Below are 27159 nucleotides of genomic sequence, written 5' to 3' on the forward strand. Positions count from 1 at the left end.
AAGGATCTACTTTTTCAGGGGCATGAGAAATTGCCTGTGTCAATGTTGACTTACAATGTTAGTTTCTTTTGTTTCAAAGGAACACCACTGAGGTCCTTTGCAAGCAACTAACTACCTTTGTGAGCTCAGCTTGTCACTTAATTCTGTATGCCTCAGTTTCCTCATCTCTAAAATGGGAGGTGATATGAATTAACTATTTCACAGGACCATGGAGAGGCTTAAAGGAAGTACTGAGGTCAATATCTTGTGTATACTAGCATATGGTAACCGCATCATAGAGGATGAATTGGAATGCATAACATTGTTATCAGAAAATGAGCCTGTTAATCTCCTATCATTATTGAGTCATCTTCTCTGCACAGTTGCCATGAGATGGCACTATGGGGATATGCATAATCACAGTTTGCTTTTCTCCCATTCATTGCTATTCCTTCAGGCTGAAAGTAAATTAGAACAGTTTCTGTTTTATTTTTTAAGTTTTGTACCTTCTAAATATTCAAGGACTTCAATGATAAGAATATATTTAAAAGAAAATGAAATGCATATGAAGTATAGAGCACATTTTTCATAGTTTGAATGGGCTTTAAATTATTAGAAAACTAAGGCTAAAGGGAGAAACTGTGTTTTTATTTCTCTTAGTATTCATCAGTTTAGAGCTAACCTTGCAAATACATTTTGGATGCTAAGATATATAGTAAATAAGTTGATTTGGAAATTCGACGACCTTCATGATATAAATTATTCATGCCATCATGGATAGCACATCTCCTGAATACCATATTTTATCATAGCTGTAGCATTTTTTCATTTGTGTTATACAAACAGTGGAGTGGAATCTGTTTCTTGTCCTCATTTTGTTTATAGTGAACTTTTGTGTGGCTCTTCAGGTTACAGGCATTAGAATGATTCCTAATGTCTTCTAAGGAATAATTTAGTGAGTTTCAGGCATTTTGGGGAAAGAAAGGCAACACAGTTTAGTAAGACAAACCTGTGTTCAAATTCCATCTTGCATTTTCCATCAGCTCAGCAGAGTCTCATTTTATTTATGTGTGAAATGTTTGTAGCAGGGTTGATGGAGGAAGCTCCATTGATGCTGGTGTCCTGTTCTCTGCTCTCAAGCTTCTTGGTTGGGACAATGGAGGTAATGAGATACAGTGATATAGGTAATGCAAAACCTAAACTGTGTGAGTCTTTTTAGGAAGAAGGTTGCTGTTGCATCTTGAATTGAGATCTTTTGCTCATTACCTAAGATTTGTTTTGGAGATTTTGTTGTTCTTATTCCAGATTTGTCTTAGGTTTCCTACTAGTACTCTCCCTTGTTAGTGACAGCTAGGAGATATGGTGACTGCAAGGGTGCAGTAGGTTCTCCAAGCCATTCTGCCCCAGCATCTTCCATGCTGAGAGTAAACACAGAAGGAACTGTGAAGGCATTAGGTCCTTTTGCAGTGTCCATACAAGCTTTTGACTGATGAGAGAGCTTAGGAGGAGACTAAGGCTCATAGTAACCTGTGTTAATATTAATATTTATTTCCAAGCAAAATGCAAAGATTGATGAAAAATCAAAGTATTTATGTGTGAATCTTTGGCTATTCATTCTGGCTCATGTGAATCTCATTGGAACTCATAATCCTTTAAAATCTCTTTTTGGCTTCCTACCTACAGTCATTTAGAGTAGAGCAAATATGCTTTTGGTCCATCTTTTCCTTAGTTTACATTCAATGACTTGAATATATTTTAGATGTGCTAGATGCATGCCTCCCACTAATGAGAATGGACAAAATCTTCTATTCCAGGGTGATTCTGTGTCATGAAAAGAGTGGCTTCAGTAGAGAGCTTGTCCTGAAACATAGTTATTTTATTAATTTTAACAACCCTAAAATACGATCATTTTATCAAACATTTTATCTAATTTGGCATTGACTTAAATTTGTTGCTATATAGAAGGTCAGCTTTCCCAGGGGTATGTTTCTCACCAGGAAGAAGCTTTGTAACTTCACCAGGAAGTTGTTTTGTTTTATGGTGACAAGATGGATGTAGATTTTTTTTTTTCCTACTGCTTTAGTGGAATAATTGACCATGACATTATTTGAAAAAAGTTCAGTCTAAAGTCTTTGTTTCAATTCCATATTATACAGTATTAATCACCTCTTTGTGTTTGTGTGTGTGTGTGTGTGTGTGTGTGTGTGTGTGTGTGTTTGCATGTCTGGTGAAAACCCTGTCAGTGTTTCTAATAAACTAATATCCTGGCTTCAGTCCACCTTTCAGCAAAAGTAGAGTGACCATTTATTGATACCCCAAACTAAGGCAGGCTTAAAAATACCATGATACAATGCCCATTGCTTCTTAAAAGTATGTGAATTTGCCATTATTGGTGGGTTATATCCATCTTTGAGGGTATCTCTGGTTGTACAAAGATGTCTCATATAAGAGGCCACAATTCACAGACAGATGCTAACTTGCAAGGAAGTCTGCAGATGGCAGTTGAGATTCCAGGGCTTCCAGGGTGGAAGGGGAAACTCCTTCCTCCATAACCCATTGCTGAACCCACAGCCTTTTGCACCATATACTGCAGGTACTGACTTGTAAACATGAAAGCCTGTGGCTGCGCCCTGTTCCTACTACTCCCTGAGGGCCTTCTCTAGCTCTGTGGCAGCTCCAACCTGGAATGTAACAGTCTTTTCACCTGCAGAATGGGAGGAAGGGCATGGAGTGTGCTTCCTGATGATGATGTATGTGTCTCTGAACTTCACATTGGCAAGGGCACTAGAGGGGGCCTGTATGTGCATGCTGGCTGCTGTACAGGGGAGTTCTGGAAAATAGCTCATGGCTAGAACAATTAAGGTTCTGTAATAATATAGTAACTTGAACATATTTTTACTTGAGGAGGAATTATATTTTTCTGCCTCACCCAGAAGTTCTGTATGGACTTAGTACAGACTATAATTTAGTATCTATGCTGCTTGGCCCTTAGCAAAGCACAGCTATGATCAGACATATTCTTGACTGCACCAAGGAAATTTGTCTAGTTCAGTTCTCTCAGGGCAGAGGATTTAGAATTGTGTCTAGTAATGCCCCAAGGGTTCTGTGAAATCCTCCAAGAGGCCACTCTTAAAGACAAACATCCCAAAGTGGGCCTCGTTTTATTTTAGCCAGAGCCCTCTGCTTTTACCATTCTCGGTAAAATGGTTTGTAAAATGGAACTTTAAAAAAAAGCTTTTGGTTGCCTTTCAAAGTATTCTCTTCATCCCTGAAATGATACAGGCCATTGGAGAGCTGTGTACTTGAACTTCATTGCTTGACTCCTTGTAGAATAACTTTTACTGACTTGTACTTTGTTACTGCACCCTGGGAGCATTCCAGGAGTGCCAAGAGACTCTGCCATATGCAACTTGCTGTTGTCTGTTTTATTTGATGAAGTAAAGTGTTCAGCACACTGCTCAGCATCATCTGTATTTATGATGACTCCTTGGGTAATTTCCTTCAGTGCTTGAGATCAGGGCAATGGCATCTCTTGGAGAAAAAAAGAAAGGAAATGAAAAAAAGGAGTTAGACACATGAGGACTGTACAGCTATGGGAGTTATTTCTTTTCTTTGGTCACTAGGAAGCTCATATTTAGATTTGTCACTGATCTTTAGCAATTTTAACTTCTACCCTTGATATCCTTTTTGTACTGTTCAATTTTTTTTACCCTCCTGTGCCTATGTTTCTTTACATATTTTTTCATAATTTATGTATTATGAAATGTTATCTCAGCTGTCTTTAACACCATGAAGAACTTCTTTTCTTTCTTTCCTTTTATTTAATTAATTTATTTTTTTTTACTTTGGATTGCTTGGGATTGAACCCAGGGCTTCACACATGCTAGGTAAGCACTCTATCACTGACCTACATTTCGATCTTCTATTATATTTTAGAAAATTGTAACTGAAGGTTATAGTTCAGTAGCAGAGACTTGCCTAGAATGTACATGACCTTGGCTTCAGTACTTTGCACCAAAACCCAAAACACAAAAACAAAAACCAACCAAACAAAAAATGTACTAGATTTGTGGCAGCACACTGGGCTTCAAATACTCTAAATTCTTTTTATCTTCCCTTTCAAATCCATCCCTCTTCCTCTTTCCTCTCTGTTTTAGTCAGCCTTTTTGCTGCTGCTACTGAAAGATCTGACCAGAACAATTGTAGAGGAGGAGAACTTTATTTAAGGGCTCACAGTTTCAGAAGTCTCAATTCATAGAAGGCCAGCTCCATTCCTCAGGGCTGGATATGAGACTGAACATCATGGTGGAAGAGTGTAGTGGAGGGAAACGGCTCACATGCTGATCAGGATGCAGAAAGAGGGGACTCCCTTGTGAGATATAAATATATACTCCAAATCCACGCCCCAGTTTCCACCTCTTACAACCACACCCTACCACTCAGTTAATCCCTAGCAAGGTATTAATCACTGATGGAGTTAAGACTCTCACAATCTCATCATTTCTCCCCTGAACCTTCTTGCATTGTCTCACATGTCACCTCTTGGGGAATACCTCATATCCAAACCATAACACCTTCTTTGGTACTGGGGTCCCATCAGTTCAGTCATGTAAATTTGCAATATTACTGTCCTATTTAATCTCCTATATGCTTACCAGATTCTTTTAATCCAACCTGCGCCCTGCCTCCCTGGTCTTTACATCCATCAGTAGTCACCTGGACTATTTTACTAGTTTTCTAACTGCCCCCAATTTCTCTAGCATCATCCACTAATAATCCTTATGCACACTCATCTCAGTTATTTCAAAGCCATTCTTTTCTCAGAGTTCTTCTTGGTACTATCTACAGCATGAGGTCCAACATCCCTCATGGCTCTTTATAATATCCCTTCATCCCACATTCCTTCAAGGCTCTTTATAATATTCCCCCCTGTCTGTATTGTCTCTCATCTTTGTCCATTCCTTCCTTCCCCTTGTGTCCTTTCCAGCAACCTCCCACCTCACCAGCAATCTCCCAACACGACATGCATTTCCATGCCTCGTGGTTCATTCTGGCTCGCATGTCCTTCCTGATTCCCTCTAACCCTTCTGATTCCCTAGACTCTTCTCAGCTATTATCGCTATTATCTTGTGTGAGATTCCCCCCTCTTTTTCTCAGCACAAAAGAATAATTGCCCTGTCTTCAGTCTTCCCGTCTACTTTTTTCATGCTACTGTTAGAGGATTCCTCACCCTCTTTTGAACCTTGTTGTGTTTACTTATCTTTCTCCCCCATTCGTGAACTCCTTGGAATTTGGCTGAGTGGAAGGGAGCGTACATACCAGGTTTTGCCAATCTTGCTTTCTCTTAAGAATGAACGTACCTGACTGAGGGACTACCAAGTCCATAAAATCAGTGATGGCTTCTGTGGGTAAGGATTGAAAGTGTGAAGGATTAACTGCTGACCTTCAAATGTTGGTATTATGTGTTATCATCTTTATGGTAATGGAAAATTTGTAATTCTATCATGATAAAAATTCCAGCAGACAAAGTGTTTTCATCATTTCTGAACAGAAGAAACTTAACCTGATTTTCTTTTATTCTTTTAGGAATAGGCAACTCAAAAGACTGAAAAGTTTGAAGAATGTTTCCAAAGGGTAATCTGGCTGTCACTCACTGGGTATGGAGGAGCACAAGGAAGCTGTTTCTATTGCTTTCTCTCTTGCTGTTCCATGCAGCTCACTTGGAAGGCAAAAAAGAAAATCAGTTCATCTGGAAACCAGGTAGGAATGTCCTGACTGCTCTTTTGTCCCATTTAATGAGAGACCATTCTTTCCATCCTTGATCTTATTTGTGGAATTGTGGGAAATATACAGGTAGGAAAAATAAACCCTTTATTTTATAGCTTACGTTGGATTTTTATTCCTGCATAATTGTCACCTCTATCTGTGATGCTTGTTATGCTTCGAAATTTTCATGTTGTTGTCAATTAAAGTTATGATTTCCATAGTTACATCTACTTCTCCTTTGTGAAATATTTCACCACCGTGCAGCACAGTTGCAGCAAAAATGACATCCGAATTTAGCTGGTATCTTGTGCTTTGGAACTGTTCTGTATGACTCTTTCAGGGTTCAAACTAGTTAGCTATTTATTATTAAATACTTTCTAGCATACATCCTGTATATCTAGGTTTGGGAGCATGAAATATTATTCTAACAGCTTTGCTTATTAGTTGTGACTATAAAGTCATCTTAATGATTTTGGAGATCCTTAGCTATATCACGCATAATCCTTATGTATATGAATAAGTTGAGCTGGGGTTTGAATGCTTATATATAACTTACATTCTTCCCTAAATATTTCCTTAATTTAGCTGTGAAAAAAATTTGTTAAATTTAATTTCAAAGTTAATAATTTATTAAGTTAAATTATGAACCCCATATATCTTGACTCTGGATCACTGATGCTTTTTTGTTCTTCTGGATTTTAATTTTCTTAAAGTTTCACAATAAGATCATTTAAAATATTTATTACTGTTTCAAGAGTCCTTTCTTGCAAATACAGATAACTTATACTCATAATGTAGTGGAAGGAAAATGTGATGTTGTAGAAGATCTATGGTCCTCTGAGTTTTCATTTTGGTCTCATCATCTGTAAATTAAATAGACTGTGAACATATTGTCACCATGGAAATATGTATAAAAGTGATATTTGTAATATTTAAATGACTTTGCAAAATGAAAGTGAATTATGCTTTAAAGGATATTAAGTAAAAAAACTCCAGCACCATTAGAGATACAGTCTAGAGGAAATTTAATTGCATTAAAGCCCCTATAAATTAATTTAATTGTGGCTCCAATACCACAGTAGTGATTTGTGATTTTTCCCCCTTACAGTAGTTTTAGGAGGCTTTGAAATAGTTTTAAAAGTCAATATTGCATTTCTGCAAATGGAAATATTTTGTTTTAATAACAAAAGGCAAAAATTTTATCACATTGAAATAAGCATATTTATTTGACTATACTCCTGTTTAAAGTTCTCCAAAAATGCAATTAAAATGGACAGTAGCAAATTTGAGATGAATGAGATGTGTTAAGAAAGTGGACTTAATTTGAAGTAACTTTAAAAGTAGGTCAATGGAACAAGAAGAAGCAGAATCAACTCTACATTGAAAGAATACTTTGGTAACTGTCAAACTTGAGTTTTAGCAGTGAGAATCAGTTCTATCAGAAACATCGCATGTTCTAAATGAATATCCAGCTCATTATTCTCATTTTCCCTGGTGTTCATTGCTTCCTTCCCTCTTTACTGTTCTATTACAAAGGTAGTAAGATACATTTCTCTCATTTGATTTTACTTCTAAACCAAATTTTTATTCTTAATCATATGTTTTTAAATAGGAAAATTTAAGAAGTATAAAATTGAAAGCAAAAATTCAGACCATGTATTGCATTCTCCAATCTCTTTTGTGTTCTTACTAAAATTTTCCTTGTATGTGTAAGCATATTGTACATCTTTATGTATGTAAATTGCAATGCACAAGTATTACTATTAATATTATTAAGGATTTTTCCAGGAAAGAAATGACCTGAGAAAAACACTATTTACAAAAGTAGGTGAGCCCAAGGAGGTTTTTAAGACAGCCACAGGAACTGTGCAGTGCCCTAAGTTACAATAGTTGGGGGTCTTTACAACTTCTAGGCCTTCAGGTACCAAGTATGGTTCCTTGAATCTTGAGAGAAAATTTTACTGAGGGAATATCTATAGATATAGTGTCTTCTGGATGCTGTGGTGTTTGGAGGGCTAGTACCAACCAAAAGTAACAAATAGGGAACTGGAGAATGAATGGATCTTGCCTCACTCTCTCCTGCCCTTACATCTCCTGCCAGGGTTTCCATTGACTGAACCCCAGCAGAAGCTACAGGAGAAAAGAGCCTATTGAATCCATACAGGTGGGCCTCCTGGGCAGGAAGGATAGTGGAGAATGATGGATATGAAAATATCTAGTTAATAGAGATGCACAATTAAAATCATGCTCTCATCTTTCTTTTTGTAGCATGAGTTATGATATAATGAGGTCTTGATGAATACTACATCTTAGAGCACAAAGTTCAACCTCATCTTTTAATGATTGCATAGTATTTTTACATGTTTTGACGCAATAAGTTATTTCACTAGCTTCCTTTATTTTTTTCTTTGTTGCTTTGCATTTCTGTGGTTTCTAGTTTTTTCCTTTTTTAAAAACTAATGACATGGATGAAGCACTATTTTAAAGGTAAGAAATAGATTTATTTGAGGAATCATATAATCTGGAGCAGTTCTGGATCACCACTTTCAAAGACAACTTTGAAATATCAAAATCTGTTACCTATTTATCAATGAGTTTACTGTATTTCATTATGATTTTTAAAGTTGTTTTTAGTTGAAATTGGTAATATTTTTTACAATGTTATCAAATCCAAGAACATAGGTCCAGTGTAACCTGGAATTTGAACAGATTTCCATGGAGACTCAGTTAAGTATATTTTAGAAACCTAGAAACCATTCTCTAGGTTTAGATTGTAGTGTCAATCATTTAAACTCTGTTGGTCTCTATTGTTTTTCCCCTGAATCAGAAGGTTAGATATTAGTCAACTTCTTCCAAATTAGTGGAATTTCTAGGTAAGTCCTGGTTTTGGAAAAACAATGGATTGATGAATAATAAGTGAGTGATATATTATGTTGCTAAAGATTTCTGTACTAAAGAAGAGTATGGTGACTTTTAGGCTGCGGAGGTCATTGATCTGGCAAGGCTTTTGAATGCCTGTCATCACTGTGGTGAGATCCTGTGATCTATATTTAGTGTCAGGAAATATGTCATCATGCCAAGAAAGGAGGGTCATGTTAGGAAGAGTATTCTTTAAGGAGTAAGGTTGCCTGTTGTTTTAAGTTTAGGTATATAATTATTCATGTGTGCCTCCTTTGTAGGAGTGAACAGATAGCCGTCTCTGAAGCCACAAGTGAATGGTAGTTTCTAAAAATTTCTAAGTATTGGTTTTAAGAGGTGCACTCATCACTCATTCCATTAATACTTACTGAGTGCTTACTGTGTTCCTGACACTATTACATGGATGTGAGATAAATGGATAATTGAGAGTAAGTCAGACAGTTCCTCAGTTCTCAGGAACGGGTACTAAACATGATCAATAGTTAGATAATATGTTAGATGATGAGAAGTGCTAAGAAGGAAAGATAGGGCATGGAAGAGGGATATGTGGTGGTAGAGGAGAGACTCATAGATTTAGTAAGTTATCCATGGGATACCTCAAGAAGGAAGTGAATTTGAGTGAAGACCTGAAGGAAGTGAGGGGATATTGAAGTGATGTGCATGACAGATGGAGGGTGCAACAGAGCAATGGCCCTGAAGCAGGAGTGCCTGGGGCATGCTTAAGGATGAGAGGGGAGCCCAGCATGCTGCAGCAGAGAGAACATGGGAGAGCAAGAGGGGAAAGGACAGAGAGGTAATGGGGTCAGATTAGCTATGTCCTCAGATGTCATAGCTTTTACTTTGGATGAAACACAAAGACAGTGGAGGGGTTTTAGTTAGCAGTGACATGATCTGATTTTCTTTTTAGTAAAATTTGAAAAGGACTGTTGTGGGAAGCTAGTTGAAAAGGGCAGAGCAGGGAGATCACTTAGGAGGCAGCTGCAAAAATAAAGAGTGATGATAATGGTTTCACCTGAGGTCATGGCAGTGAAGATCGTGAGAAAGGGTTGAATTCTGGATATATGTAGGACCATGTTTTTCTGCCAGGGGTGGTTTTGGCAATGTATGGAGACATTTCTGGTTGTCACAACCAGGGATGCTACTAAATATCCTAAAATGCACAGGATGGTTCACCCCACAAGAAAAGAATTATCAGGTCCCCAAATATCAATGATGCTCAACTTGAGAAACCCTGATTCAAGGCACAGCCCTCAGGATTTATGATGGGTTGGGAGGGAAGAGACATTAGGTGATTTGGACTTTGCCCTGAGCAGCTGGAAGAGTAGAGTTGATATATTTAAGATGGGCTCTCTATTAAGGAGCTGCTATGGAGAGAATACACAATTAGGAACTTGATATTAAGCATAGTCAATTTTTAAGAGTGTTAGAAATTCATGTGGAAGTGTTGACCAGGAAGTGGGATGTGTAGGGTCTTATCCAGTAAGAGATTTTTGCTAGAGAAATTAATCTGGGAACCACTAGCAAAGTGGTAGAATTTAAATGTGTAACCTTAGAAATAAAGATATGAGCTTGAAATTTGTGATTCTGAATATGTAGAGGATAGCATTCTAATTACTTCCTTTCGGAAGCCAAATGACATTAAAAAATTATTTTGGTAAATGCAAATAACATAAACTTTACCATTTTAACAGTTTTAAAGGTGTAAAATTCAGTGATATTTAGTGCATTTGCAGTGTGGTGAAACCATTATAGCTATCTAGTTCCAGAACATTTTCATTATCTAAAATTACATTTTGCAACTGAGCTTATAAAGACTAGAAAACAAATTTTGTTTTGGAAAACAAGTTCTAAAAGAAAAGACATTCCATATTTGTTTATTTGTGACAGACTTTTAAAATAACCTAAGTTATTCTAGGAGCTTACTCTAGCATAGTGGGAATTCTCAAATCCTGAGTGTCTAATGGGGAGAAAGTTATTGAACCTCTGTGAGCTTTATTTATCTGAAAATGGGCAAACAATCAACATTTCACAGGATTGTTTTGAGAAGTAAGAATATATTGAAATATTTAATGTGTACTGATTAATCAAATATTATTTCTATCATGTTATAATTTCATGTTTGAAATATTTGATTTTATCATACAAATTTTGTATGCTCTTTTTAGGCACACAAAAGGGAAGTTTGTTTGATAGTTGTATATGCTTTATTAATAAATGTTTATAAGTAATTTATTGACATTTACTTTCTTGCCATTTGCCAGACTCTTGGAAAGTTTTAATTTTCATAGTTTCTACCCAACAAATAAAAAAGGGTGAGAAGAATGCCCTATGTTCTAAGAACTAAGTAGATAAATTGGAATCATTCTTTAGGGAAAAAAGGAGATGATCAAAATGACGTTGCATAAGGAGAAAAGGATCTTACATATGTTCATATTCAATTATAACTTAAATAATATTTTCCATGTTGAAAGTACTTGAAGGAAAAATTTTATTATATGTTATACATACATATTATATTAAAGTTCAGATGTATTTAGAGAAAATAAAATGATCTTGGAAGAAAGCTATTTTTTAATGGTGCTATAAGTCCATGAAATGTTTTCTCTGGATCATTTAAATTGCTTCCATGGTTATTAGTTAATGGAGAAGGCACATGTTTAATATACTTTCAGTGGTGGTGTTTCTTTGATAACAAAAAGTATAGACATATGAGGCATGGGTTTACTGGTAAAAGTTCTAATCATTTTTTCCTAAGAGACTACAAGCACTAATTATATAATATTGCTAACAAGTCAGAAAAAAATTATATTACCCAAATAACATAAAATATATTTCTTTCCTATTTTGTTTCCTAAATAGCAGTAAAATGTGGGCTTCATGAGGAGAGGGGATTTTGTTGGATTTATTCATTTATGTATTTATGTACCTAGAACATAAATAACTGTTGTATAAAATATCCCCAACACATTAATAAGCAGCATTGTTTTTTGGTGTGCGTGTGCATGCACACATGTGCATGTGTGTTTTGCAGGTTTGAAAAGCGAGGGGACAAAAAAGTATGATCCATGTTATTTTGGAGCTTGAATATATTGAAGTATATGAAGTATATTGAGTATATGAAATGACTGAAACCAAAGTCAAACTTACAGATTAGCGAATGTGGAAATAAAAATCTGTATTTCCACATTGCTTGGTTCTACTAGCAAAGTTGATCATATCTGGAAAAGAAGTTCAATTCGTTTTCTTAAAAAGCAGAATAGATACACATAATTAAAAATTAAAACATTACTACCACACTTAAATGAGATACTACAAATGTATCTCACCTACCAGTTCCTTTCCACAGAGGGACTAGTTTCAATTCTTTTTGATGTTTATTCTGATATTTAACTCCATATTTCTAAGCAGAGTTTTCATTATTGATATTTCTTGATTTATCAATATTAGATATTTCCTATCAATGTGCTGTTATGCTAATTGAGGATTTGATCTCTTGTCTACCTACCTCTCCCCTCCTACCTGCAGACTTTCAAAATAGTTGTATCAAGATAGGTAAGTCTATGACTGCTTATTTCCTGTGTAGATATTGTTCTATACTAAGCCAAGCTGTGCACCCCTTTCTCCTTCAGCTCTTTGTTTTATACAGAAATAAAATGTTGCCCCATTTTGTCTTCTGTGTGGTCTTTGAGCCTATTGCTGTTTTCCCCCAAATACCCCCTTAGAGATGTCACATGCCCAAACACTCCAGTGCAGCTCTTAATACTCAATTACATTTTTTCTTTGGGAGATCTTTGCACAGCCCTCTGCCCCCAAATTCAGTCTGGACTACAGGGTCTGGGTGTTATCCGTGGAATTTCTCTCGTTTCCTCTCATCTTGAATTCCTTCTTCCCTGTGCTTGTCTCTCTTCCTTGCCTTATTTTCTAGAATTGCTAAATTTATCTTCTAGTACTGCTGAAACAGGGTGCATTGAAAGTAATTTTCGAACCCTCTCCTGTTGTAAAGGGTATATGTGCTTGTGTTGGATTGATGGTTTAATTGTAGGGGTTCAAGATTAAAAGGTGCTTTCTTTCTTCAGAATTTTGAAAGTCTTATTCAATTTGTATTATAGCTTCTAGTGTGGTTACTGAGAAGTTCAATGCCACTGTGATCTCATCTCTTTATCCTCTGGTACCTCTTTGCTTCTTTCCCTTTTTCTGAAATCTTTTAATTAATGAAGTTCTAAAATATCATGATTGTATTTTTTGAGATGCATCTCTTTTTCTTTTTTATGTTGGACATTAGTAGGATATTTAAGTTGGTTTACTCATGTACTGAGACTTTTTAAAAAAATAATTTCTTCCCTCTGATGTTTCTGTTCCTTCAAAACTCCTAATGGAGATGTATAAACTCTCTAACTAATGTTCAACTTGTACACATTTCCCATTTTTTTTGTTTATATTTTTGTTACAATTTCTAAAATCTTCTGTTTTCAACCATTCTTTTGAATGTTTCAGTCATCACATTTTTTTGTTTATATGATCTTTTACTTATTCTGTTATGCACAGATATAGGGGTTATTCATTTGGGGAGTTTTAATGCTTGTTTTTTTCTCAAGTTCTTTTCACCGTTTATTCTTCTTTTAATACAACTATTCCTGTCTTATTCACTTATTTGTTCAAGGATGACCATGAAGATGGACAGCTTTCTTCTAGTGCCTATTGATTATTGATGCTTTCATTAGTGTCTCACATTATTAAAAATGAAACACTAAAAACTGATTGGTTATTCCATACAACTGACTCAGTTATTGGACTTTGCTTTCTGAACTTCTTGAGTGTTGAGCTGGCTTTTTTATTGGAGGTCAGTTTCTCAAAAATCTATATCCGTCAGTACTTAAAAGCCTTTTCTCTGAGGCTGGATTATTATTTAAGGTGAAGATTTAGCAGCTATAACAAAGATACTTCCAAATATAACGGCTTAAAAAACCCAGAAGCTCATATCTCTCTTATGTGAAGGTCACAAAGTTAGTGGTTCAGAATGACGGATGGGCAGCTCTGCTCTCTGTGTTTATTCAGCCAGGAATTTTTCTTTTATTTTACCAAAGTACATTATCCTTCTCTGTCCATCCAAGATGGGCTACAGGCATTTCTACTGTCTATTTGAGGAAAAGGGCACAGAGCTGAAATCTGGAATAAGAGATTTCAAATAAGTGACAGAAGTTGCATACATGTTCCATTTCTCTATATCAACCAACCACAAGATAGTGACTTAGAGCAATAATTATCATTGATTTTGTTCACACATTGAGGGAGTGACTGGACTCAGCTAGAATGATGCCTCCATAGCAGAATCTACTGTTATCTGGGAGAATTCTGCACTCACTTAGCAGCCTGGATTGGGAGGACTCAGACAGCTGGGTTTGGAAAAACTGAGACTCTTCAGATGTCTTTTTCCCTGTGTGGTCTCTTCATATGGACCTGCAGAACCCCAGAGGAAACTTCTGCAGAGACATAGGCAGGCATTGCATGGCTTGTTGTAACTCAACCTAGGAGTTATGTGTGGATACTAAAGTTTCATTCCCTTGTTTACAAATAAGTCACTGAAAAGGGAGCTCAGATCCCATCTTTTGATGGGAGATATGGCAAAGAATTTCCAGACTGGTTTTAAATCAACAATTCATCACTCTTCTTTATAGTCCGTTGGTAAGAGGAGAGTCACAGGGTCATTCCCCGTCACAAATGAAGATATAGCCTGTGTTTGGGTAGCAATGTGCGAAAAGAAATAGATTACTCATAAGAAGCGGTCTTCATTACAGGGGCTATTTGGTGTCTCCTAAAACGAATCCCTCCTGCACTGCACTACTGAACAAAGAGCAAGGGGAGAGTTCTGGGCAGAGATGGCTCATTATACAGTCCTCTTCTTTTCATTCATTCCTCTCTTTTGAATGGGTTAGCTTCTGGTGTCTTCTATTTTGCTCTTCTCAAAAATGTTCTCTTGACTTGAATTTTACTGTTTTCCTGTTGAGATTGGGCAAGGGACAGAGGAAAGGGACCAGGGGGCTAATTAATTTGATTTATAAATTTTTCATTATTCTCCACTTCAAGTCACAAGCCTCGCTCCTCCTCAGCGTCTCTAGTTCTCAAGTCTTCTCACAGTTCTTTCAGTATAAATTGCCTTTTTGTTGTTACCATTCCCTTCTGTAGGTACTTATTCTTTAGCATCCTCTGCCTTGATGAGGTGTACTCCTCTCTCTGCTCTTCATGTCCCAGAGTCCATTTCTTCTGGACTATTGTCACTGTACTTCTGACCCTTTTTGGGTTATATCTTTTAGTGCCTTTACTGTTGTTTCAACTGGGTAACAGGAGGGTGTGAAAAAATACATATCATTTAAAAATTACATACAACAGTGGGGATGTCTTCACTGTTTCACTTTTAGTGGCTCATTATAATGATACACAATAGTGGATTCATTGTGACATATTTGTACTTATATATCACATAATCTCATCAATTTAATTCCCCTTGCCCCCCTGACCCTTCTATTCTACTGGTCTCTTGTATTTTATTAAGTTGGTACATTATAATTATGCATAAAATGGGTTAGTTATGATATATTTGTACATGACATAGCAAAATTTGGTCTATTTTATTTCCCAGCAGCCTTTCCCCCCATCCCTATCCCTTTCTTCTATTCTACTGGTCTCTCTTTTACTTTTGTGAGATCCCCTTTTTATTCCTTTTTTTCCCCTAGCTTCCACATATGAGAGAACATTTGACTTTCAAGTCTGGCTTCTTTCACTTAGCATGATGGTTCTACAGGTCCATCTATTAATGAGCAAATGATATAATTTAATTTGTTTTTATGGTGGAGTAAAACTCCTTTGAGTTACATCACATTTTCTTTGTCCATTCATCTGTTGACACTTGGGCTGGTTCCGTTACTTGGTTAATTCATTTACTTTTTATGACTTCGAGTAACTATAGGCTCTTTATTCTGGAGTGGAAAGCATGTTGAACTAGGTGAATCTTATGGAAATTGACCTAGTTATTCTCTTTGAACATGCATTACAAAATATGTCTATAATAGAATCAACTGGCCACCAAACTTTGTCCAGGTTAAAAGTTTTTTTTAAAAAAAACTTTTATTCAAATTTTCGTTTGTCCTATAGTATTGACCGGGAATGGGGGTCAAATTGTGCTACTGGATTGATGATGATTGCTACAGAAAAGGTTTCTGACTGGGGTTCAGGTTCCATTCTGGCACCTGCAAATATATCCATTAACTTTGTCTTCCAGAACTTTGATATTTAACTCATTTGAATTATGATTAATTAAGAAATAAATGTTTCTATGCAAAGAAATATAAGAGTAAATTTCAAAACAAGTCAGACCTATCAAAGTGAAGTTGAAACATGAATTAAAGACAAAATGAGAGTATCATACATCCATGAAGCAACCTTAAAAGCTTATTTAAGTAACATCTTCATGGTCATGACCTTAGATGCTATAAAGCACCACCATTCTTGAATGGAATGAAAGTGCCCACATTCCCGTGGGTTCCTTATAGGTTTACTCTAGCCATGTAATTATTTTGTATTTCAACAAAGTTCCCCAAAATTTACACCACAGATGACATCTGTGCAGTATACATTAGTTCCATACTGAGGTTCAGAGAAATAATATAAAAGTGTACATTTAACACCACTCAGAATCATTACTTTTTTTCAGTGATACATCCATTAAAGCTTATTTTCTTGGTGGTGTTTTTTGAGTTCTTTATATATCCTGGAAATTAATGCTCTATGTGAGGTGCAGGTGGCAAAGATTTTCTCCCATTCTGTAGATTCTCTCTTCACACTCTTGATTGTTCTCTTTGCTGTGAAGAAGCTTTATAGTTTGTGCTTTATAGTTTATGTTTTAGTGAGGTTTTTTTTTTTTTTTTTCTGCTGTGGCTAAAGGAACTGATCAGAACAATAGTAAAGGAGGAGAAGTTTATTTGAAGGCTCACAGTTTCAGAGGTCTCAGAGGTCTCAGTTCATAAAAATCAGTTTCCATTCCTTGGGGCTCCAGGTGAGGCCGAACATCACTGTGGAAGAGTGTAACAGAGAAAAGCAGCTCACATGATGGTTAGGAAGCAGAGAGAGAGACTCCACTTTCTAGACATAAAATATATACCCCATCACCATGTCCCCAAAGAATCATTTCCTCCAACCACACCCCATCTACCTCCAGTTACCACTCAGTTAATCCCACTGAGGATTAATTAACTGATTAGGTTAAAGCTATAACCCAATCATTTCTCCTCTGAACCTTCTTGCATTGTCTCATACATAAGTTTTTTGGGGACACCTCACATCCAAACCATAACAGTTTATTACCATCCCGTTTATTGATTCTTGATTTTACTTCTTGCACCTTAGGATCTTGTGGAAGAAGTAGATTCCTAAGATGACATGAAAGAAAGTGGGGCCTACTTTTCCTTCTAGTACATGTGGAGTTTCTGGACCTAGGCACTAGTTTCTTGATCCACTTTAAGTTGAGTTTTGTGCAGGGTGAGAGATAGGGGTTCAATTTCATTCTGCTACATAAGGATTTCCAGTTTTCTCAGCACCATTTGATGAAGAGGCTATCTTTTCTCCAAAGTATATTTATGGCATCTTTGTCTAGTGTGAGATAACTGTATTTATGTGGGTTTGTCTCTGTGTCTTCTATTCTGTTCCATTGATTTTGATGTTTGTTTTGGAGCCAATACCATGCTGTTTTCATTATGTTAGCTCTGTAATATAAAGTTGGCCTTGTGATGCCTCCTGCTTCACTTTTCTCACTAAGGATTGCCGTGGCTATTCTGGGTCTCTTATTTCTTCAAATGAATTTCATGACTTAACACCAAAAAAAAAAAAAAAAAAAAAAAAAACCAAATAACCCAATCAATAAATGGGCAAAGGAAGTTAAGAGGCACTTCCCAGAAGAGGAAATATAAATGGTCAATAAATATATGAAAAAAATGTTCAACTTCCTTATCAATTAGAGAAATGCAAATTAAAACTACACTGAGATTGCATCTCACTCTAGTTAGGATGGCAATTACCAAGAATACAAGTACAATAAATGTTGGTGAGGATGTGGGGGAAAAGGTACACTCATACATTGCTGGTGGGACTGAAAATTGGTATAACCACTTTGGAAAGCAGTCTGGAGATTCCTCAGAAAATTAGGAATGGAACCACCGTTTGAGTCAGTTATCTTAGTTATCCACTCCTTGTTATATACCCAAAGGACTTAAGTCAGTATACTAGGGTGATTCAGCCACATAAATGTTTATAAAAGCAACTGAATTCACAATAACTAAGCAATGGAATCAACCGAGGTGCCCTTCAATAAATGAATGCATAAAGAAATTGTAGTATATATACACAGTGAAATATTGCTGTGCCATAAAAAAGAATGACTTTATGGCATTTGCTGGTATATGGATGGATCTGGAGACTGTCATGCTAAATGAAATAAGCCAGTCCCAAAATACCAAAGGCTGAATGTTCTGATATGTGGTTGCTAATACAATAAGGGAGTGGGAATAGAAGTTCAGTGGATTAGACAAAGGGGAATGAAGGAAAGGGAGGGGAGGTGGGAATAGGAAAGACAGTAGAATGATGAGGACTTAACTCTACTGTGTTCATATATGAATATACCACCAGTGAAACTACACATGTATGACCACAGGGATGGTATCCTAATTAGATTGAGTTATATTCTATGTATGTATAATATGTCAAAATACACTCTATTGTCATATATATTAAAAAAAACAAAAATAAATCTTATTTTCTTCACAAAAGTATGATGATGAAGTAATCATCTCATTTCTTTTTCCTCTTTAGAGTTAATATAGGAATTACACTGTGGATTATGAAGGAAATTTGTGATATTGGTACCCACTTACATTGATCAATCCACTCCCCACAAAATATGAAATAAAAAGCCAGAGTGGATATAATTTGTTTTATTATCAAGTGGTAGATTTCATTCATGAACACACTTTACCATAAAAGTAACAATAAATGATAAAAATAACATATGGATTTTTTTCTGTATTTTTCCTCAGGGTTAATAATTTTTTAATTGAATGCAGCTGCTCAGAGTTTTCTATTGCTAAGTATATGCACTATGTTGAAAAGGATGCTGCATTTTGAATCTTTTTTAGAAAACTGATTTGAGGCTTAATTACTTAGCTGTGTATGTATAAAATTTTATACCATTTTCAAATATTGATGTTTATAAATCATAGAGAGGCAGACACCACATACTAGGCATGGTGGTGGAATGGTTCAGAGCATGGGCACCAAAATCACACTGTCTGGGCTCTAAGTCGAGCTGCGTGTGAACTTGGGTAAGATCCTTACCTTGTTCCTCTACCTTCTCATAAGCACAATGGGAATTAATGAGAAAGACCTACTTCATATTCTGTAGTACATGCTCAAACTAAATTTTCTGTATCCAAATGTAAATATTATAAGCTCAAAGTCATATTAAGCACTTAAATAATGTTATTCTTTGTTGCTGGCAGTGGAGTGCTACTTGGTAAGACTTATTCCCTATCCTCTACCTTCTGATGTAGAATATATTGTAGTTTGAATAAATAGGCATGCACTTAATAATAAATGTCATTTCTCTGAAGAGGCAATTAATTATTCTTTCTTTGTACTTTATTTTCCCAAAATAAGTGTGTAGGTTTCTATTTTACTGTGTATTTCTGGTGGCATGCCTCACACACCTTAGCTATTTCAAATATTGCACCTTCGATATTTCTCCTGACATTTCTATTCATAAAACTCTATTTTATTGTTTTCAAAGCAAGAGCTGTGGGATTCCATCCAAAGCAATAACCCAGAAGGATGCAGTCTCAATGCTTTCTCAGAGCTGATGGTGTGTGGCCTGCTCCACCAAACCTGGGTTTGAACTTAGATAGGTCCGCTGCATTGACTTCCACCATCTTCAGAGCTGAAAAGAGGAAAAGCCAGTGTACAAGTGGCACCATTAATTTTGGCAATAAGCTAAAAAATTATAATATTCTAGAACCCTCTCTTTCACTTATCTTACATGGGCTTCAGAACAGCCCTAAGATGTTGTAGGCAGGGTAAGGATTCCCATTTACTTTACTGTTGAGAAAACTGCATTTGACTAGCATAGATATTATGCACTGGAACTGAAACTAGCCCAGTCCCCTTTCACTTTTTGAGCTTTCATGATAAACAGGCCTCAGGTTCCCCTCTTTGAAACTTTGAACTTAAAACTGCTTATGATGTTGCCTTTCTCCACAGAGGCTCTCATGAACACAAACAATGACAACAACAAAAAGGAAAAAACATATTTCCTAGATTCCATGTTAATTGCTTTTATTTTGGGTGATTATTGATCCAGATGAGCACGTTTTACATGGAAGCTTCTTGTTTGTAGCACTTTATACTGTTTAATGCTAGTAATTAATAATCTGAAAGACTGGCTATTTTTAAGCAACTTTATTGAGGTCCAGTTTACATAATAAAATTTACTCATTTAAAATCTATAAATTAATTGTTTTTAGTACATTGACCAAGCAGTGCAACCATTTCTACTATTTTCGACATTCCTAATTAACTTCTGCATGCCCATTTGCAGTTAATCCCTGTTCCCACCCGTAGTCCTTGTCAACCACTAATCTACTTTCTGTCTATTAATTGCCTTTTCTGGATATTTCACATAAATAGAATCATATAACATTGGTCTTTTGTAACTAGCCTCTTTTATTTCACATAATCTTTTTAAGGTTCATTTATATTATAGCATACACCAACATTTCATTTATTCATGTCACTGAATTCCTTTGTATGGCTATAGCACTTCTTTTTTAAAAATTTTATTTGTTCTAATTAGTTGCACATGACAGTAGAAGGCATTTATACATTTTGATAGATCATACATAAATGGAGTGTAAACTCTAATTTTTCTGATTTTACGTATTACAGGATCACATTGGTCATGTTGTTATACATGTACATGAGGTAATAATTAATGTCTGTTTTACTTTACTATCATTCCTTCCTCCATACACCTTCGCCTCCCTTCACTCCCCTCTACCTAATAGAAAGTAACTCTATTCTTCCCTATCCTTCCCCACTTATTGTGATTTAGCTTCCGTATATCAGAGAAAACATTTGGCCTTTGGTTTTTTGGTTTTGGCTTTTATTTCACTTAATATGATATTTTCTAACACCATCCATCAAACAGCAAATGCCAGAATTTTATTCTTCTTTAAGACTGAGTAATATTCCATCATATATATATATATACACATACACCACATTTTCTTTATCCATTCACCTGTTGAAAGGCATCTAGGTTGGTTCCATAGTTTAGCTATCACAATAGCTGTAATTGAGCTATAATTGAGCTGCTATAAACATTGATGTGGCTGTGTCACTGTAGTGTGCTGATTTTAAGTCCTTTGGGTATAAACTGAGGAGTGGGATAACTGGGTTAAATGGAAGTTCCATTCTAAATTTTCTGAGGAATCTCCGTAATGGTTGCACCAATTTGTATTCCCACCAGCAATGTGAGTGTAACTTTTCCCCCACATCCTTGCCAACTTTTATTGTTGCTTGTATTCTTGATGATTGCCATTCTGATTGGAGTGAGATGAAATCTTAGAGTAGTTTTGATTTGCATTTCTCTAATTGCTAGAGATATTGAACATTTTTTCATGTATTTATTGACCATTTGTAGTTCTTCTGTGAAGTGTCTGTTCAGTTCCTTTGCCCATGTATTGATTGGGTCAGGTTTTTTTTTTTTTTTTTTTTTTTTTTTTTTGGTGTTAAGGGTTTGAGTTCTTTATATATCCTAGAGATTAATGCTTTATCTTAGGTGCGTGTAGTAAAGATTTTCTCCCACTCTATAGGCTCTTTCTTCAGTCATAAGTTGATGGGCATTTTAATTGTTCCACTTTTGAAAACTGTTGTGAACATTTTGTGCAAAACTTGATGATGTAGGCACGTACTTTCATTTCTCTTGGAACTAGAATGGTTGGACTGTATGACAAATACATGTTGAGTGTTTTAAGAAATGCAACCTGTTTTCCAAACAGTTCTGTACCACTTTATGTTCCCACCAGCAATACATGAGGATCTTTGTTGGTTCATATTCCTTCACATAGGTTATTGTCTGTTTTTTTTTTATTATTATTGTAAACAAATGGGATACATGTTGTTTCTCTATTTGTACATGGAGTAAAGGCATACCATTTGTGTAATCATAAATTTACATAGGGTAATGTTGTTTGATTCATTGTTACTTTTTTCCCTTTCCCCCCACTCCTCCCACCCCTCTTTTCCCTCTATTCAGTCCTTCTTTCCTTCATTCTTACCACACTTCTTATCCCTAACCCTAAACCTAACCCTAACCCTAATGCTAACTCCTCCCACCCCCCATTATATGTCCTCATCCGCTTATCAGCGAGATCATTCGTCCTTTAGTTTTTTGAGATTGGCTTATCTCACTTAGCATGATATTCTCCAATTTCATCCATTTGCTTGCAAATACCATAATTTTATCATTCTTCATTGCAGAATAATATTCCATTGTATATATATGCCACAGTTTCTTTATCCATTCATCAACTGAAGGGCATCTAGGTTGGTTCCACAATCTGGCTATGGTGAATTGAGCAGCAATGAACATTGATGTGGCTGTATCTCTGTAGTATGCTGATTAAGTCCTTTGGGCATAGGCCAAGGAGTGGGATAGCTGGGTCAAATGGTGGTTCCATTACTAGTAATTGTAGTCATTTTAGTGGATATGAACTACTATCTCATTGTGATTTAGATTTGCATTTCACTAATAGCTAATGATATTTTCTTTGTGAGTACTTATTTGCCTTCTGTATTTTTTTTTCTTTTGTGAAATGTCTTAGCAAATCTTTTTGTATTTTTAAATTAACTGGTTTGCCTTATTGAGTTTCAGGAGCTTTTGTATATTCTGGATGAGAGTTCTTTATTGAATATGAGGTTTGCAGATAATTTTTCAAAGTATATGGCTTGCCTTTTCAGTTTTTAATGATGTATTTTGAAGTGCAAATATTTTGTATTCTAGTGAAGTCCAATCTGCCAATATTTTTTCACTTACAGATTATATATTTGGCCCTATATAAGAAATATTTGCCTTAATCAGGTACTCTGAGATTTTTTTCTTATGTTTTCTTCTAAAGATTTTTGTAGTTTTAGCCTTATATTTAGGAATGTCATCTATTTGGAATTAATTTCTTATATTGGAATGAGTAAGGTTTTAAGTTCAGCTTTTTTTTTTTCGCATGTAGATATCCAATTGTACCAGCATAATTTTTTGGGAAAAAATTATTCATTGAATGGACTTTGCTTCTTTGTTCAAAAATCAGTTGACCATTAATGTAAGGTTTTATTTCTGGATGGTCAGTTATGAGCTACTATGGATAATGCTGCTGTGAACATAGTGTGCAAATCTTGGTGTAGGCATGTATTTTCATTTCTCTTGGGACTTGAATTGAGCAGATTGTATGTAAACATCTATCATAATGCTATTTTTCTGTCTTGACATTTATAGCTTTATAATAAATTCTTTTTTATTATAGATATTGTTAAATTATTATTTTTATTTAGTTTTTAATTTTTTTACAGACTGCATTTTGATTCATTGCACACAAATGGGATACATAATTTCGTTTCTATGATTGTAAACAATGTAGATTCATACCATTCGTGTAATCATACATGTACATAGGGTGATGATATCTGTCTCATTTCACCATTTTTCATACCCCTTTCCCTCTCATTTTCTTCTACATATTCTGAAGTTCCTCCATTATTCTCTCATTTCCCACCCCCACACTCATTATATATCATTCTCCACTTATCAGGGAATACATTCCACCTTTGGTTTTTTGGGCTTGGCGTATTTCACTTAGCATGATATTCTCCATTTCCATACATTTACTTGCAAATGCCATAATATTATTCTTCTTTATGGTTGAATAGTATTCCATTGTGTATATATACCAGAGTTTCTTTATCCACTCATCTGTTGAAGGGCATCTAGGTTCGTTCCCTAATTTAGCTATTGTGAACTAAGCTGCTATAAACATTGATGTGGCTGTCTTACTGTAGTTTGCTGATTTTAGGTCCTTTGGGTATAAACCAAGGAGTGGGATAACTGGGTCATAATGTGAGTCCATTCCAAGTTTTCATAGGATTCTCCATACTGCTTTCCAGAGTGGCTGCACCAATTTGCAACTCACAATGTAAAAGTGTGCCTTCTTCCCCACATCCACGCCAACATCTTTTATCATTTGTGTTCTTGATAAAAGCCATTCTAATTGGAGTAAGATGAAATCTTAGAGTTGTTTTAATTTGCATTCCTCTAATTGCTAGAGATGTTGAACACTTTTTCATATATTTATTAATTGCCTGTGTGTCTTCTTCTGTAAAGTGTCTGTTCAGTTCCTTGGCACATTTATTGATTGGGTTCTTTGTATTTTTGTCAAAAAGTTTTGTAAATTCTTTATAAATTTTGGAGATAAGTGCTCTATCTGAAGTGCGTGTGGAAAAGATTTTCTCCCACTCTATAGGTTCTTTCTTCACATTCTTGATTGTATCCTTTGCTGAGAAAAAGCATTTTAGTTTGAGTCCATCCCATTTATTGATTTTTGCTTTGATTTCTTATGTTTTGGGAGTCTAATTGAGGAAGTCTGATCCTAAGCCAACATGATGACGATTCAGGCCTACTTCATCTTCTATTAGGTGCAGGGTCTCTGGTCTAATTCCTATGTCTTTGATCCATTTTGAGTTGAGTTTTGTGCAGGGGGAGAAATAGAGGTTTAATTTTATTTTACTGCATATGGATTTCCAGTTTTGTCAGCACCATTTGTTGAACAGGCTATCTTTTCTCCATTGTATGTTTTTGGCTCCTATGTCTAGTATGAGGTGACTGTATTTATGTGGTTTTGTCTCTGTGTCTTCTACTCTGTACCATTGTTCTACCTGTCTATTTTGGTGCCAATACCATGCTGTTTTTGTTACTATTGTTCTGTTATTGTTAATGTCTGGTATTGTGATACCTCCTGTTTCACTTTATCTATTCAGGATTGTTTTGGTTATTTGAAGTCTCTTGTTCTTCCAGATGAAGTTCAAGATTGTTTTCTCTATTTGTATGAGGAATGTCATTGGGATTTTAATTGGAATTGCATTGAATCTGTGTAGTGCCTTTGGTAGAATGGCCATTTTGACAATGTTAATTCTGCCTATCAAAGAACATGAGAGATCTTTATCTTCGAAGGTTTTCTTCAATTTCTTTCTTTAATGTTTTGTAGATTTCATAGTAGAGGTCTTTCACCTCTTTTGTTAGATTAATTCCCAAGTATTTTATTTTTTTTGAGGCTACTGTGAATGGAGTGGTTTTCCTAATTTCTCTTTCAGAGGATTCATCACTTATGAATAGAAATGCATTAGATTTACATGTATTGATTTTATATCCTGCTACTTTGCAGAATTCATTTATTAGTTCTAGGAGTTTTCTAGTGGAGTTTTTTGGATCTTCTAAATATAGGATCATGTCATCAGCAAATAGTGACAGCTTTAGTTCTTCTTTTCCTATTTGTATCCCTTTAATTTCTTTGGTCTGTCTAATTGCTCTGGCAAGTGTTTCAAGGACGATGTTGAGTAGAAGTGGTGAAAGAGGGTATTATAATAAATTCTTAAATTGGGAAGTAAAAATCTTCCATCTGCATCTTTATAAAAATTATTTTTGCTATTCTAAGTCTTTTCCATTTCCATTTTAGGAGCATTTTGACAATTTCTACAGAAAAACCTTCTGAAATTTTGATAGCAATTATGTTGAATCTATAGATAAATTTAGAAAGATTTCTATCTTAACAATAGTGAGTTTCCCAATCCATGAACATGGAATGTCTCTCCATGTCTTTAATTTTCCCCAGCAATGTTTTGTAGCTTTCAGTGTACAAACTTTGTATTTGTTTTAAATTTATTTATAAATATTTTATTTATTTTGAACAGAATTTTTTTGCTTAATTTCATTTTCAGATCATTGTTAGTACAAATACAATATATTTTTTAAAAGTTTTCGATATTGTATCTTATTGCCATGATGGGTCACTAAATTTATTATTCAATGATTAAGCTATGATTAAAAATTGATGATATTTTAGAATTATGCTGATTTTTAAAAATCTTTCTGGATATTAAACATGTAAGTAAAACAAACTTGCCATAGTCTCTGTTTTATAAAAGCTCACAGTGTGTTAAAATTTACAAAGATGATAATACTGGGGAACTGGTTTCTAATGGTGATTGCTACTCCTCATGTCCTGAATGAGGCTCCTAGAGCCTTGTCATCAGAAGGCTTTTCCTCAGGAAAAAAAAAATTAGCAAATACTCCTTAAAGTATCAATGAACCATACTAAAGGAATTATTTTTAGTAAAAAAAAAAAATAATAATAACTATTGATAGATGACAGAATCTGGCCAGTATTTTTAGCTTAGTATGCTGTTAAGAGTACCTGGCTCATGTAGGGAAGAGGTACTCTATTGTCATTCTGTTTTTTAAAATTTCTTAAAGTGGCCTGACCCCTGCACCTAGGTTGGTGCCATCACTGGTTAGTCGTAGTCCTGTAGGGAGTTGGTGGGTGAGCAGGGCGCTTGCATCGTGGAGGTAGCAGGTGGACACCCAACCCATCTGCCTTGCGGAGCTGCGTGGCTGGTAGCCAACCTGCCCAACCACCAAGCCAAAGACAGACGCCATCACTGAACAGCCCTGCCCCACTACCACGCTGAAGTTTGTCGCCATCAAGGAGCTAGCCAGAGGCTTCTTGTAGGCTGGTGCAGGCATTTTGAATTACTCCTGAGGGTGTGGCCATCATAATTGGAAGGGCAACTCCCTTCCTGTGACACCTAAAGGAGGCTAGAGGACTTTTGACAGACCCAGGAGCCAAGAAGAGGAGGTATTGAGAGACTTGGGACCAACTCAGAGCCACCAGGGAATATACCCCACCTGAAGGCCACCACCCCTAGAAGGCCAGCTTCCTAGTGGAGCACCGCATTATCAAGTTCCTACAAGACTTCAGGCTACTGAGGTTAACAGGTGAGTTATTGGAAATCTACAGAGACAATATTAGTCAATAGAGGAAATCTGCAATATTCAAGAGTTTCACTACTAGAGGGGTAGATACCTGAACAATATGAGAAAACAAGGGAAGAAAATCTCCCAAACAAACCTAGATGGTATAGCAATAAAATCCATTGATAGCATGGTAGAAGAAATGTCAGAAAGGGAGCTCAGAATGTACATAATCAAAACAATCAGGGAAGCAAACAAGGAGATGAAAGAGCAAATGCAGGCATTGAATGATCGCACCAATCGACATTTAAAAGAGCAAATACAGGAAGCAAAAGATAATTTCAATAAAGAGTTAGAGATATTGAAAAAAAACTGAACAGAAA

The 27159-nt window shown here is 35.7% G+C and overlaps 1 protein-coding gene across 1 annotated transcript in view; it reads left to right on the forward strand.

Moving 5' to 3' along the window:
* The first annotated feature begins 5600 nt into the window (after positions 1 to 5600).
* Thsd7b (thrombospondin type 1 domain containing 7B) overlaps positions 5601 to 27159 on the forward strand; it is a 715164-nt gene continuing 693605 nt past the window's right edge. Inside the window, 1 exon segment of the mRNA XM_047545870.1 lies at positions 5601 to 5739. Within this exon segment, the coding sequence (XP_047401826.1) occupies positions 5601 to 5739 (139 nt within the window).

This window comes from Sciurus carolinensis, chromosome 3 (genome assembly GCF_902686445.1).
Source record: "Sciurus carolinensis chromosome 3, mSciCar1.2, whole genome shotgun sequence".
NCBI classification, from domain to species: Eukaryota; Metazoa; Chordata; class Mammalia; order Rodentia; family Sciuridae; genus Sciurus; species Sciurus carolinensis.